Source organism: Fragaria vesca, unplaced genomic scaffold (genome assembly GCF_000184155.1).
Source record: "Fragaria vesca subsp. vesca unplaced genomic scaffold, FraVesHawaii_1.0 scf0512932, whole genome shotgun sequence".
In the NCBI taxonomy this organism is placed as follows: Eukaryota; Viridiplantae; Streptophyta; class Magnoliopsida; order Rosales; family Rosaceae; genus Fragaria; species Fragaria vesca.
In genome coordinates this window covers 14,485-27,959 of record NW_004443388.1, presented here as the reverse complement: position 1 = coordinate 27,959, position 13,475 = coordinate 14,485, and the positions used below count along the sequence as shown (strand labels likewise).

At 35.9% G+C, this 13,475-nt stretch overlaps 2 protein-coding genes across 2 annotated transcripts; one reads left to right on the top strand and one right to left on the bottom strand.

Annotated features, from left to right (window-relative positions):
* Nucleotides 1–218: 218 nt before the first annotated feature.
* Nucleotides 219–4,242, top strand: LOC101301060. The gene is made up of 18 exons (XM_004309405.1): nucleotides 219–353; nucleotides 500–617; nucleotides 716–903; nucleotides 1,014–1,121; nucleotides 1,234–1,298; nucleotides 1,485–1,590; nucleotides 1,928–2,011; nucleotides 2,182–2,328; nucleotides 2,408–2,536; nucleotides 2,620–2,687; nucleotides 2,892–2,925; nucleotides 3,013–3,097; nucleotides 3,192–3,259; nucleotides 3,356–3,469; nucleotides 3,597–3,632; nucleotides 3,766–3,852; nucleotides 3,962–4,053; nucleotides 4,146–4,242. The coding sequence occupies exons 1-18, from the start codon at nucleotides 219–221 to the stop codon at nucleotides 4,240–4,242; spliced, it is 1,761 nt and encodes a 586-aa protein (XP_004309453.1).
* A 266-nt stretch (nucleotides 4,243–4,508) lies between these two features.
* LOC101299631 lies at nucleotides 4,509–7,484 on the bottom strand. The gene is made up of 5 exons (XM_004309400.1): nucleotides 7,088–7,484; nucleotides 6,567–6,691; nucleotides 6,004–6,095; nucleotides 5,033–5,119; nucleotides 4,509–4,935 (listed from the first exon to the last, which is right to left on the bottom strand). Exons 1-5 carry the CDS (start codon nucleotides 7,426–7,428, stop codon nucleotides 4,828–4,830), a joined length of 753 nt encoding a protein of 250 aa, XP_004309448.1. The 5' UTR covers nucleotides 7,429–7,484; the 3' UTR covers nucleotides 4,509–4,827.
* Between the last annotated feature and the right edge of the window lie 5,991 nt (nucleotides 7,485–13,475).

Here is a 13,475-nt window from a genome sequence, read left to right as displayed (position 1 = left end):
ACCGGGAACCGGTTCTGTCGGTCACCTTTTCATCTCTGTTTCCACAAAAGGAACGGGAGTCAGTTTTGGTCGTTATTCCTTAACGTGTCTAATTCGGGACGGATAGATTATGGGGTTGAATGAGAAGCTGAGAAACAATGTAAGAAAATTTAAGGCTTAAAGTTGAGTTGTGAAATGGGTCAGTAAGTAAATCACTTTTACACGTAACTTCAGAAGTGATGGTGGTTCTTCAGCTTCACTCCATTAATGGGTTGTTGTTTCAGTGCCCAAAGAAGAGCTCAGTAACTCACAGAAGAGCCATAGCTCAAAAATGTCTCTGCTTGCAAACACAGACCCTTCCCTCCAAAACCCAGGTACCCTTTTTCTCTAATTCCAAGATTTCATTTTTATTTAATATTTATAGTCAAGTTGTTCTTTTCATTGTTGTTAGCTTTGGAAGCTTGAATTGCATGCCAACTGTTTTGAGTTAATGAATGTTTGAGATGATGATATTTGGTAGAGGATAATGGAGAGTTTGCCGGTGAGTAGTGAAGTTGGTGGTGCTGGTGGAGCTTACTCATATAGTGCTTTGAAGAGGTTGGATCAAGTTTGGTCTAAGATTTGCTCTGCTAAAACAGGTGGGAGTATTTTTTTTGTTTTAGTTAATGATAGGTATTGTGATCAGTGTGTGGAGAATGATTGAAATGTTTGGTGTTTTTGATTTGTTATCTTGTAGTTGTGGAAGAACCAAAGGAAGTGGTTTCGAATTTTCCTGGTTTGCTTAGGAATTCTGATCTGGCTGACAAAGCGGTAGATACATTTGATGTGTTGATTTGTGGTGGAACACTGGGGATATTCATAGCAACAGCATTGTGTGCCAAAGGTCTTCGAGTAGGCGTTGTGGAAAGAAATGTGCTACAAGGGGTAACATCCTGTTCTGTGAATTTCACTTTGTTAGATCTAAATTGTGGCATAGGACTGGCTTGTTGGAGAGTAAGTGATACAAAAGGGACTTTTTTGTGATCAATGATCAGAGGGAACAGGAGTGGAATATCTCGAGGAAAGAGCTCTTGGAATTTGTAGAGATTGGAATTCTTGCAGAAGATGAGATTGAACAAGCTACTGCCATGAAATTCAATCCTGTAAGTTGTTTCTTTGCTACTTGCATAGTCATGCTAGTCATGCAAAAGAAGATAAAAAATTATAAAGCTTACTAATTCAACCATTTGTTTTTGAATTTTGTGAATTGCACAGAACAGATGTGGATTTGAGGGGAAGGGTGATATCTGGGTTGAAGACATTCTTAATCTTGGTGTTTCGTGAGTTATCTAACCTTCTTGTACATTGAATTTGTTAATGTATTGTTCTATCTAAAAAAATTATTTTCATTGATCATTTCCTTACAATAGTAAAGGATCTGATAGCATTATAGAGTTGTGAGAGAAAAAAAAGTGAATGGTGATTCTGCAACTCATTTTTTGAATGTCTCTTTTGCATCATTACAGACCAGTAAAGCTTATAGAGATTGTGAAGAATCGTTTTATTTCTCTAGGTGGAGTCGTATTGGAAGGCTACAGTATGTCCAGCATTTCCATTTATGAAGATGCAGCTGTGAGTTGGTAACAATTTCCAGTTAGTTAGTCTAGTGCCTTGAATCTATATCTAAGGGTTCCTCTTCTTTATGTTGCTGTGAGATTATAATATACCTATGCTTTCTAAAGGTGATGTCTTTCTATAGAAAGGCTAATGGTCCTAGAAAGGGATTCTGAGTTGTAAGCATGTTAAAAAACAAAGGATTAGCCTGTCTCAACAACTTATACCACTACCAATTTATATTATCATCTGAGAGATAACAGTGTAATGTATTGTGATAATAATATCTAAGAAACTTATGACTTATGAACTATGAACTATAGAATAACACAAATTTATCTTATCTTCATTATAGCTCTTGCAACTCAGTGAGGGGAAGATTTTGTCATCTCGCCTCATCATTGATGCAATGGGGAATTTCTCTCCAGTTGTAAAACAGGTAGGCCATTTTGTTTTCTGAATAATTGGTGAGAGTGCACTTGTGTGTATATTCATGAATCGAATAAGCAATTTATCCTTGGGATTTGAAGATTTCTAAGAGTATCCTTTCATTCCTCTGAATAACTCACAATCTGCCTAAAATTGACTCACACTGTACTTCATCGGCAGATAAGATCCGGAAGGAAGCCAGATGGAGTATGCCTTGTTGTTGGATCATGTGCTCGTGGATTCAAGAATAACTCTGACAGTGATGTTATATATAGTAGTTCGTCAGTAAAGAAGGTTGGAGCCTCCGTAGCACAATTCTTTTGGGAGGTAACTTGATTTGTATTTCTCAGTAATTTTGAAAGGAGACTTCGCTTTTCAGAATCAAGCTTCCCTAAACATTTCACAGGCATTTCCAGCTGGTTCAGGCCCTACAGATCGTACGACTTATATGTTCACTTATGTTGATCCTCAACCCCAGTCTCCAAAACTGGAAGAATTATTAGAAGAATATTGGAAATTGATGCCTGAATATCAGGTTAGTCTGGAACTCTGGATAGTGTGCCTACTTGTATGTTACTTATAGCTACGTTTTAGTAATTTAGAATGCATATTTTGTAGGGAGTCTCTCTTGATGAGTTGGAGATACAGAGGGTTCTATATGGTATTTTCCCTACATACCGTGACAGGTAGTGTTGAAAGCATTGCTTGAACCACAATGGGATTCTATCTTATGATGATAGAAGTAATTTAGGGTATCAAACCAATTACTGGTGTTTTTAATATGCTAAGAACAGGGGAATCTGCAAACTTTAAATGCATACACTATATACTCATTTTCTTTATATGTGACACCTTTTCTTCTCTTGGAATGGGGACGATGAACTTGATAGCCCGCTGCCAGCAGCTTTTAATCGTGTTTTACAGGTGGTAAAAACTATACATTACTAAGCACCCTATAGATTATGGTAGATTACCAAAGAGGAAAGACATGATAAAAATGATTCTCTGCAGTTTGGTGATGCTAGTGGGATACAATCACCTGTTTCATTTGGTGGTTTTGGAAGCTTGACTAGACACCTCAAGAGACTGTCAACAGGTATATATTGACTCTATATGCAATTGATCATGTGCAAAGGCTATTATGACATCATGAGATTTACAAGGGTCCATCTTTTTTGCTGTTAAAAAAGGAATATACGAAGCAATCGACGGCGATTTTCTTGACTCACACAACTTGTCTCTGCTAAATCCTTACATGGTTTGTCTCTCTGATATATGTCTAAGTGATAACCTGGCTTTAAGTTTTAAAATCTATCAAGATTATCGAAATCTCAGTTGAATCTATGTAGTGCAGCCCAACTTAAGTTCTTCATGGTTGTTTCAAAGAGCAATGTCAGCAAAGGAACCGTCTAATGTTTCACCAGATTTTATTAATGAGCTTCTGTATGCCAATTTTCAGAGTATGCAGGTAGGGTTGTCTTAGTCTGTCTGGAAAATTGGAGCAAATGTCTTTCTTTTTTGTTTGGGTTTGCTTCCCATATGATGTACATATCTTCATTTTCTTGTTCCTAATGAATGTGTTTCCACTTTTTCAGAAGCTTGGAGATCCAGTACTCAGACCATTTCTGCAGGTAATTTTCATGTTTATTGTATTTGATTGGCTATGTGAATCCATCTGATGCTGATCAATTAGCTGAACTGATATAAACAGTAATGGTTTGCTTTGTTTCAAAATATAACCAAGGGAACATTTTAATTTGACAGGATGTTGTACAGTTTGGACCTCTTACTAAGACGTTAGGCCTAGTCATGTTAAATAAACCTCAAATTATCCCATCAATATTCAAGCAGGTAATCAATGACTTGATGATCGTTTTTCTTTCTAATAACATGTATTAGGTATTGTCATTAGCCTATTTCAATTGCTACACCAAACAAAGTGAAATTTCTTGTCTTTCAGGTTGGAATTCCTGTACTTCTTGACTGGTCTGGACATTTTTTCATGCTTGGATACTATACATTACTCTCAACCTTTGCCGACCCTGTAGTAAGGTTGAAATATTTTCATGGTCATGGTAAATACACTATATTCAGTATATTGAAATAAAGATAATGTATAACTCTTTTCTTCCATTTCTCACAAGGCCTTTGTTGAGTCAATTACCACCGGAGATGAAGTATGGGTGGCAGAGACGTCTCGAGGCTTGGAAATATGGTGCTGGTTTAGATTACAAGCTTTGAGGATAAGATGACTAGAAGACGATAACAGAGGTCTTGAAGGGGACCTTTTTTGCTGTTGATATTGCACTTAAGAGGTGGCTCTCCCACAAGTTCTCAGCCGGCAGGGTACTAATGAGCCTCAAATTCAAAAGATACTAGTACAGAAAACATAAAAATGTAGGTGAACCTTAAGGGATTTTAGTGTTCAGACTGACTTCAGTGACTTGGATGTAGGCAAGCATGTCTGAGATTATGTTACATTCATACATATTAAACCACAAGCTTCTTTTGAATCACCATTCATCTTTCTGTTGGGTTAGAAGTGATTTCTATTACAATTTACAAGTAAATGGCTTCTCACAAACCCGGGTAAGAAAAAAATTCCTCAGCAAAGACTAAAGAAATTCTAATCTTATTACAACACGCAAACCAGATATATATATATAGGCCACTAATATCACTTTTACAACAACATCATGCTCCTCATCTATTCATGAGCATTATTCATTTATTCCTATTACTTTCACTTATTCAGCACCACCACTATTAACTATTTACACAAATTAGAACAAGAAACCTAAGTAAAAAAGTAAATAACAATTATTATCAGTTGGATGTCTTTGCAGCAAACATTTTAGAGAGCGCCTTTACAAGAGGCTTCTCCTTTACATCTTCCTGCTTTTCCAGGTGCCATTTCCTTGTCATGTTTTCAACCTGCATTTAGGAGCTCCAAGTTAATCATGAGCAAGCTAAAGTTCATGCAGGAAAAAGAAAAGGCAATCCCCCACTCAATACTTCAACTTTGACATACCCAAGCCTTTAAGGGAACCAGCTGCTCACGAATCCCTTCAAATTTTGGCTCCACCAGTTCTTTCCCTTTTGTTCGGATGTCATCACTCTGTTCATATCAATCAAAACTCAATGTAAAGTTGTCACCAGATATACATACATATAGTGGTAATCTGAACCTTATTATGGTGGTGGGAATATATTATGAAATCATGAGTAAGCATTACGTCTTACAGTAAGCTATAACCTATTGATTACAAACAGTACACTTGAAGTTAAAATACCAGCTCAGACATTATGAGTTTCTCTCTCTCCAAAACATCAATGATGCATGGAGTTGTTTGGAAGTCATGAATTCCCAAACTAAAATATTGGTTTTTCAGCATCTTAGTGAATGCTAAGATCTTGTCCCTGTCAAAATAGTACCGTTTCTGGAGGTCTTATAGGTGTTAGACTTCCAGTTATGTTTTCAGTATCTTAGTGAATGCTAAGATCTTTTCATATCGATGTTTAACTCTGTACTCCATTGCAGAAGAAGAAATTTGATTACATCACTCTACGTTGTGCTTTTAGATCTGACAACTGCTCAGTGGCTAATAACTAGTCGTTATTAAAGAAAGGTAGAATTAATCTTACAATCTCAGTGCACCCTCATATAGTCACCTTGATTATATCTTTCTAAAAACGAGCATAATTGAACAAGTACATATATACACAGAACAAGCAACAGGAATATACTTTCAAGTTTCAACAGCATATAACGGTTAAAGAATTGGAAATTCTTGTATGCACGATGTGTATTTACACGACATAATCTTAATCGTTCATAACAATTCATATGTTTGACCATCATGTTTTTATATTATTTCCTTTAATCCGGATCATCCATGTATGTATGTGAAGATACATGCCGTGTACTGAAGATGCTCTCGTTAAAGAATACCCCACAGTAATAGAAAAATCAGGAACCAACAGATAGCATACTGTACTTACATTCTGCACCTGTAGCCTTGAGACAGCCAATCCAAATACCAAGGTGGCACCACCAAAAACTATTGCAGTTGCAATAGCGAATGCTGCCCCAACTACAGAACAGCATAATACAGCTTAGAAATAGAGAAAGAAAAAAAAACAAAACAGTATTGCTTAAAAAGCAAACAGAAAACAAAACCAAAAATTGACAATTATGATAAGTTCCCAATATATATTCAAAGAAGAATGTTGCACCACATAAATGTCACTCTAGATTCTATAATTGACTGTCCGTAGTAAGTGCAGTTTATATGACAAATCTGGTTGAGTTTAACCAAATGCTTATTCAGCATGGAACCTTCTCCCCTTGCTTATTACCACCTTCATTGTTATCTATTAAGCAACAACAAAGAACAGGCCTTATATCAGGTTAAATGGAGGTTCAGCGCAAGCTTTAACAAACACATAGAAGCAAAAGCACTGCCGTGCTTCAATACGAGTATGTTCATTGTTCAATAATCACCAACAAGCTTTCTGAACCATATCAAATATTTTGAAAGACTAGAGAGATTCATTGGACCTACTTCGCGTAAGCCCTTCAGCTGCAGCCTTCAACTTTTCAGGATTAATGGGGGTAGGGTGCCTGTCTCGACGCAATTCATTAGCTGTTGAGGCTGAAATCGAGTTTTCTGATTCCGGCAGTTGCCACCTGCATCCAGTAACATGATATATACACCAATTAGACACTATACCAATACACCAAAAGCAATTTCACCTAAAATTCAACTCAAAACACCCTGATTTTCTCATTCATATACACATTTCTATTAAACAGTGCTTGATATTCAATTCCCACACTAAAGCATCATACAGCTTCAACCTTTAAAAACATTACACAAAACCCACACATATTTCCATCATTCCCTATATACTGATTAGCTCATTCATATACATTTCTCATTATGCATCATAAAGCTTCAAACTTTAGCAAAATCACACAAAACCAAACATACCCATCAAGCCAAATCCACCTAAAACACTAAGAATTCATCAATTTCTACCAAACAAATGCAAAATTGAACAACTACACAAGTAAAGGTACTACCTTTTGGGGCCAAAAGTGACCTGGGGCAGGGACACAAAATCCCTGAGAGGGTTAAGAGCCTGAGAAGAGATGAAATACCCATTCTTGGACTCAGATTTAAGAACCCATTTGGAAGCTGTGTCCAGAGACGACGCCGTTTCAGCCTGTTGATGGAAAATTTTGGGGGGCAAAGAGTGCCTCAGCACCTCGGGAAGCACGTCGGCTTGGGATTCGTGCTCAGTCGCCGACGGAGGCGACGACGGGAGCTTCTTCTGGGATACGAGACGGCCAACGGCCTGTTTGGATTCCTGGAAGAAGTAGGCTCCTTCTTTCCCGGCTAATCTTCCCGCGAGAAAACTCATGGCTTATTGTTCTGTAAAACTCTTAAAGTGTGAGGTTCAAAGTGTAACTATATATGAAGTTTCTTTTTTCTGTAGTTGAAGCTTTGCCTTGTCACTCAAGTATCAAGCTTTTCTATTTTAGCCAATTCAAACAAAAAGGTCCACACTTTCAATCTTCGAAGTCATTTTCACAAGTCCTCATTTTTCTAAAACGAAAAAGAAAATTACAACGAAACACCTTTAAGACAATTAATTAACAATATCTAAATGTAACGCTTGCGCAGCCTATCTCAACCAAATTTTGGAGTTTTACAAGTCCTCATTGCTCATCACATGATTTAAGTACATTAGTTTTTAATCTTTTACCAAAAATATAAGGGTACGCATTCTTACCACATATAACGAGCCGAGTATACAGTTGTTGTTTTATGTTTTTGCATAGGCAAAAGAATATTTATTGGGTTACATCCAAACGAAAGAGTTGCATCTGTCCATGAAAAATGAAATGTCTGCCTCTAGAATGAGAGTTGCATGATTGAGAAACATAAGAGTTCCATATACATATATATACACAGGTCTTTTCAGATACAAATATCCTTATTTATTCAAAAGGTACAGATTTTCTTAATTTGACCCATTTTTCAATCATATTTTCTCATCTTAACCGTTCACATTATAGGTACATATGAGTAGATAATCTCTACAAATTTTCAGCTAATTCGGAGATCATTAAGGTATCGAAAATGAATTAAATCAATAAACGAATTGAAACTGTTCAACATGAATCGTTCGTATTTTTAGTTCTAAATCACATCTTTAAATGTCTTAACAATTATCAATTTAGCTGAAAATTTGTAGAGATGATCTACTCATATATACCTATAATGTGAACGGTTAAGATGAGAAAATATGATCTAATAGTGGGTCAATTAAGAAAATCTGTACGTTTTGAATAAAAAAGAATATTTAGACCTGATAATAATTGTATGTGTCGTAGAATTTTTTATTTATAGAAAAGATGGGACATATTCTGTCACCATAAAATTTGTCTTGTGGTAATGTATATACGTTTATCACGTACGTACATTGACACTGTCAGTACCTCATGTGTGTCCATGGTGATCGATCAACATGAATGCACCGAAACAAAGCAGTAAAGCCAGTCTCCATAAACACACACACACACACCTTACATTTTAAAGGCGACAGTTTGAGAATAGCACCACTATGGTTTTCAACAAGATTAATTCCAATCTTTGAAGACGTAAGGGACTTATACCTTCTTGTATGTAGGTTTGTGTTATCTATTTATTTCAACATTTTGCCAAGAGGAGACAGCTATACATAGGAATGGGACTGATGGCATGGTTTAATGCGCAACAGCATTCGATGATGATCAGCTAGAAAGAACGAGAATGGTTTGTAAGGAGAATGATGGACCATTTTGTCAAATATCAACATTTATGAATGAATTGATAATATATAGAAATATAGATGCATGATCAGTATGTTATAGAATATATATATATATATGAAAACAAGAACAGTCAAAGTGTAGCATCTGCTTCTGAATAAACATATAACAACCCCCCAATTCCATCCATCTAGTGACGAAATCGATTAATGAGTAGTTTTTTTTTTTTTTTTTTTTGCACAGAAAGCTATCAGATCATGTTAGTTTTCTTTCTCTTTCTTGCTTGGGAATGAAGTTTTTCTTTTCTTAATTTTCTTCCAGTAAAATACAAGTAATCTAACAATCTCTGCCATGATCTCTCACAGCGCACTGTAGTCTCATTCATCACGATTACCCTTTAAATTAATATCACCTAGCTAGATACCATCTATTAATCGATAATGATGATCAAACAATGAAATGATCTTTTATTTGTTAGCTTTTTGTACTGAGGACTTTAATCCGCGATCATTTTGCATCGAAAGAAAAAGAATGTAATAAGAATGTTAAATAAATAATGCTAAGTGAACCATATTTTTTACTTCTAAGTTTATGTACACGGCTTCCCGCCCTAATATACAAGCTTATTGAGAATTGCAAATCAGTTGTATGCATTGATTGAGTACCAAACCCTAGCTAGTTCACCAAATCAAATTAGGGTTTCCTAGTTGCTGTTACATCCTTCTAATTTATCCCATGATGATCATCTGTATACTCGGCCAATTTACACAATTGCTGTACAAACTTGCACCAATATGGCAATCTGGTCTCAAGGCCACTCTGAGCCGCGCTCGTTTCCACATGCCTTGCTAGCTCAATTGGTTGGTGCTTTGGGAGATTGGGGTGGGGCAAAGCAATTATAAACATATATATTTGCCATTTGACTTGAAATCATGCTAGTCAAGTTTTCAACTGCGTAATAATTTGTTCAACTAATATATCAAGTGCCAATTTTACACGCGCATCCAGAGACATACAACACAGTAGTAAAGTAGCGAGTCCATTCCTAAAGGCTGGTTTACTGGTGGGAAGGTGGCCGGTGTAGGCCAGTTCCTGCACTCATCCACAGTGGACCTCACCCACCTCAGTAAGATTGATATTCATCAGCTTATTTCGTATACAGTAGTTTAACCCAGAAACTCAGAAAGAAGGTACATTCATATCAGAGAAAACTGAATTAAAATCAATGTGCAACAACAACTAAATCGACAAGGGCTGTGAATAAATACTCCTCTTCTGCATTTTCATGCTGTTGAGTTATGGAATGTGGACCATTTTGCATGCATGTATTTCATATTTCCGAATCTGTGTAAGTTTGGTTCCTGGTCTCTTAATTGCTTGGTAGTTGTAGGAAGTAAAGGGAATTTACACACTGCATTCAAATTTTTTAGAGGGGGAGGGTCCTGATAATAAAGCTCAGCTGCAGCTAGCAGGCACTACTCGATTGCTCTATGGGATCATGAGGCCCAGTTGGTTTATTGATATGTACCTTGATTAATGGCATCGACATCTCTCACTTAATGCCTTGCCTTTGTAATAGAGTCTGCAGTGAAATGAAAACCAACTCAGCCTTAGCCTCATTAATTCATGATACTCAGCAAACTAAGTAGTAGTACACTCCTGGAGATAGAGGTCATTTTTGCTGCTAAAACTACTGTTTAATCTTGTATTTTGTGCAGCAGCAACTGTTTGATGCTCAATTTCCAATGGGGATCACATATATACAGTCAAGAATGCTAGCATCATGTATGCTTTACCAAGGTTTATATTTTTATTCTGGTGCAGTTACCTAGAAAAACCATGAAGATTAAAATAAAAGGGGAAATTTTGATTCTTCTTAATTTGCTAGTTGCTGCACACAGTTTCAAAGATGAAAGAAGTAATTAAGAAACCAAATGCTTGGCATGCATCTAATTTGAGTTCCAAAGTACTTCATAAAAAATTAGATTGTTGTTATCATGTACATGTAGTTTGCATGATCTTTACCAAGCAAAAACCAAAAAGGAGATTTAATCAGTGGTCTATCATATTCATTTGAACATATAATTATAATTCAATGCTAGCAAATTAGTATCGATTTAAACTGGCACAACAACAAAATAATTGAAGTCATCCCTCTTGAAAGCTCTTGATGATGATTTATATGTTATATATGTACAACAAATTAAACCTCCATAGTAACGGAGCTAATGGGTAATTCAAGGCCATCTATAGATATCTTGATGATCTTCAATTCATCATGCAGTATAGAAGTTCTTCAGCTATATATTCATTCTAAAACATAACTAGCTAGCAAAAATCAACATATTGTGAATCGATTAGCATATTGTAAAACTATATATGAAACAAGAGAGATAACTAGCCCCAGCAAGAATTATCTGAAACGGGTCTGCAGGACAATCTTCATCATCGCTTGTTGTGTAAGGGGTTGGGTCCTGTGGGAACCTTTCGCTTCTCGGATTCGTAGTAGTTCTCTTTGGGTTTCGAAGGACCACTGGTAACTGCTGGCCGGAAACGGAAGACTTGTTGCTGTTGAGTTCTTCTTCTTGTAGCTGGTGATGAAGAAGGGCTGGGAAAGCCGGTGATCCGAATGCCATGACTACTGCTCGGAGCAAACAACAGAATCAGAAGAACAAAGAGAACGCAAAGCTCACAAACACGATTCATATTCTGGTGAGGAAGAAGAAGAAGAAGCAGGAGGAGGAGGAGGAGAATGAAAATGTAAGGGCTCTGTGAGAGTGATGTAATGGAAAGGGCACACGGTGAAATGCCTTATATATATGGTTTGACATACATAAAGCTTGATATATTTTTTCAATTTGGCAATGGATTTCAGCACCAAAATGCATTATATATAATTGGAGGAATTTAAGCACTGCCGTCCATTACAGTGATCCCAGTGGTGATCGATCAGTCGGGTAGAATGACGGTTGGGGGGACGGTGATGGGGTCACAATTCAATTGGGGATGGTGACACATAGACCAGAAACCCTATTACACATAACCACAAACAAGCTCATCATATGTGAAATGAAATGTTGGGAAGAAGAACCAATATGCCTACGGTGTTCATTTCACATTGACATGATTAGTCAACAACTAATACTTCACACCACATCATTAGTAAATTATATTTCCGGCAAGGGGCATTCCGGTCATACGGAAAACAATGGTCTATTGTCGGCTGCTTTGATCTTTGATTAGTCTTAGTAAACCTATAGTTCTATACATGCAGCTATACTCATGGTAGTTTGGTATACGTCAATTTAAACCTTCTAAGTTTATGGTACTGTTTAAGGTTATGTTTGGTATAGCTTCGTTTTAAAAAAAATCTTATATCTGGACTTTTAGATTTAGTAGTGTTTGGTAAACTAAACAAAAACAGCTTTAAAAAAAAATTACAGGTCATTGACAATAGTTTTTAGAAGTAACTTTAAGGTTGCTTTTAAAAGTTGATCGATGTCATTAAAAACACTAGAAACTAACATATTTTGTTTTGCCAGCACTTTTAAAACTAATATATACCAAACATAAAACTATTTTAATTCACAGTTGGTTATTTTCGAAGTACAACAACAACAACAATAACAATTTATTTCTAAAGTCACATCAATACCAAATTAGCCCTAAATGTTTACCTAGCTTAATCAGCTCCCATCTTATTATGATCATTTTAGCTAGCAAGCTTAGCTAGCAGGTATCTATCTTAAAAATATCATTTGATCTGATGCATTATCTAGTCACAGTCTCATACTTAGAAAGTTAGAAACTTAAACGATACTGTAATATTACGTATGTAAGTTATGTAGATCACATTAGCTAGCGTAAACATGATCGTTACTTGAATAATAAGATTTGTTTTTTTTTTTTTTTTTTTTTGTAGAATGGAATATATAAGATGTTACTTGAATATCGTTTCTTAAGTATTTTATGAAATATCACGTTAGCTAGCTAGTGTAAACGATCGTTTCTTAATTAATTTATTTTTATGAAAGATCGTTACTTGAGTATAAGATGTAGTTAGCTAGCTAGCTAGGGCTGTATATGTACTATGTAAGTTATCTTAGTCGTCCTTTTAATAGAGATCGAGTCAAAACGTTGGCTCTAGCATCGGGCAAATTTTCAAGAAGCAGTTGCTCGATCCCATACGCAATGCTTCTCGAAGGAAGCTTTTTCCTGCACTTGATTAAGACAATGAAATTACCTTTTCCTTTCCCTATATTTTCTTAATGTTCAGACTTTAAATTAAGAGCAGAATATATAAGTGGTTCATTCGAAATGATTCATGTCCCAAATGATGCAACTTTGAATGCTACATTACATTTTTGTAATAAAAAATCTGAAAAGAGCAATGGCAACACAAGTTTATTCTATTCAACACTAATAGTTCTTAGCATTCTTTTCTCAAGAGTTTATATAGTGCTCGAAAATGATAACAAAGTTTGGGTTCGTACGTGTAAAACAAGTACGTATTGATCACTATTTATTGAAATATCTAGGACACAATGAATTCTTTTAAGAACCGATCAAGCATTAAATATGATTTCGTACTTCTTATTACGAGGAATGATCTTACAAATTTTGGAAAAAAATCTTTATGTCAAGAGTAAATACG

Coding starts and splice junctions, on each gene's coding strand:
- LOC101299631 (XM_004309400.1), bottom strand. CDS start 7,428: ATGAGTTTTCTCGCGGGAAGATTAGCCGGGAAAGAAGGAGCCTACTTC. Junction 5,120..6,003: donor CAAGGCTACAGGTGCAGAAT/GTAAGTACAGTA, acceptor TGATATGAACAG/AGTGATGACATCCGAACAAA. Junction 4,936..5,032: donor TGGTTCCCTTAAAGGCTTGG/GTATGTCAAAGT, acceptor TCCTAAATGCAG/GTTGAAAACATGACAAGGAA.
- LOC101301060 (XM_004309405.1), top strand. CDS start 219: ATGGTGGTTCTTCAGCTTCACTCCATTAATGGGTTGTTGTTTCAGTGC. Junction 1,122..1,233: donor CTGCCATGAAATTCAATCCT/GTAAGTTGTTTC, acceptor TGAATTGCACAG/AACAGATGTGGATTTGAGGG. Junction 2,537..2,619: donor AATTGATGCCTGAATATCAG/GTTAGTCTGGAA, acceptor CATATTTTGTAG/GGAGTCTCTCTTGATGAGTT.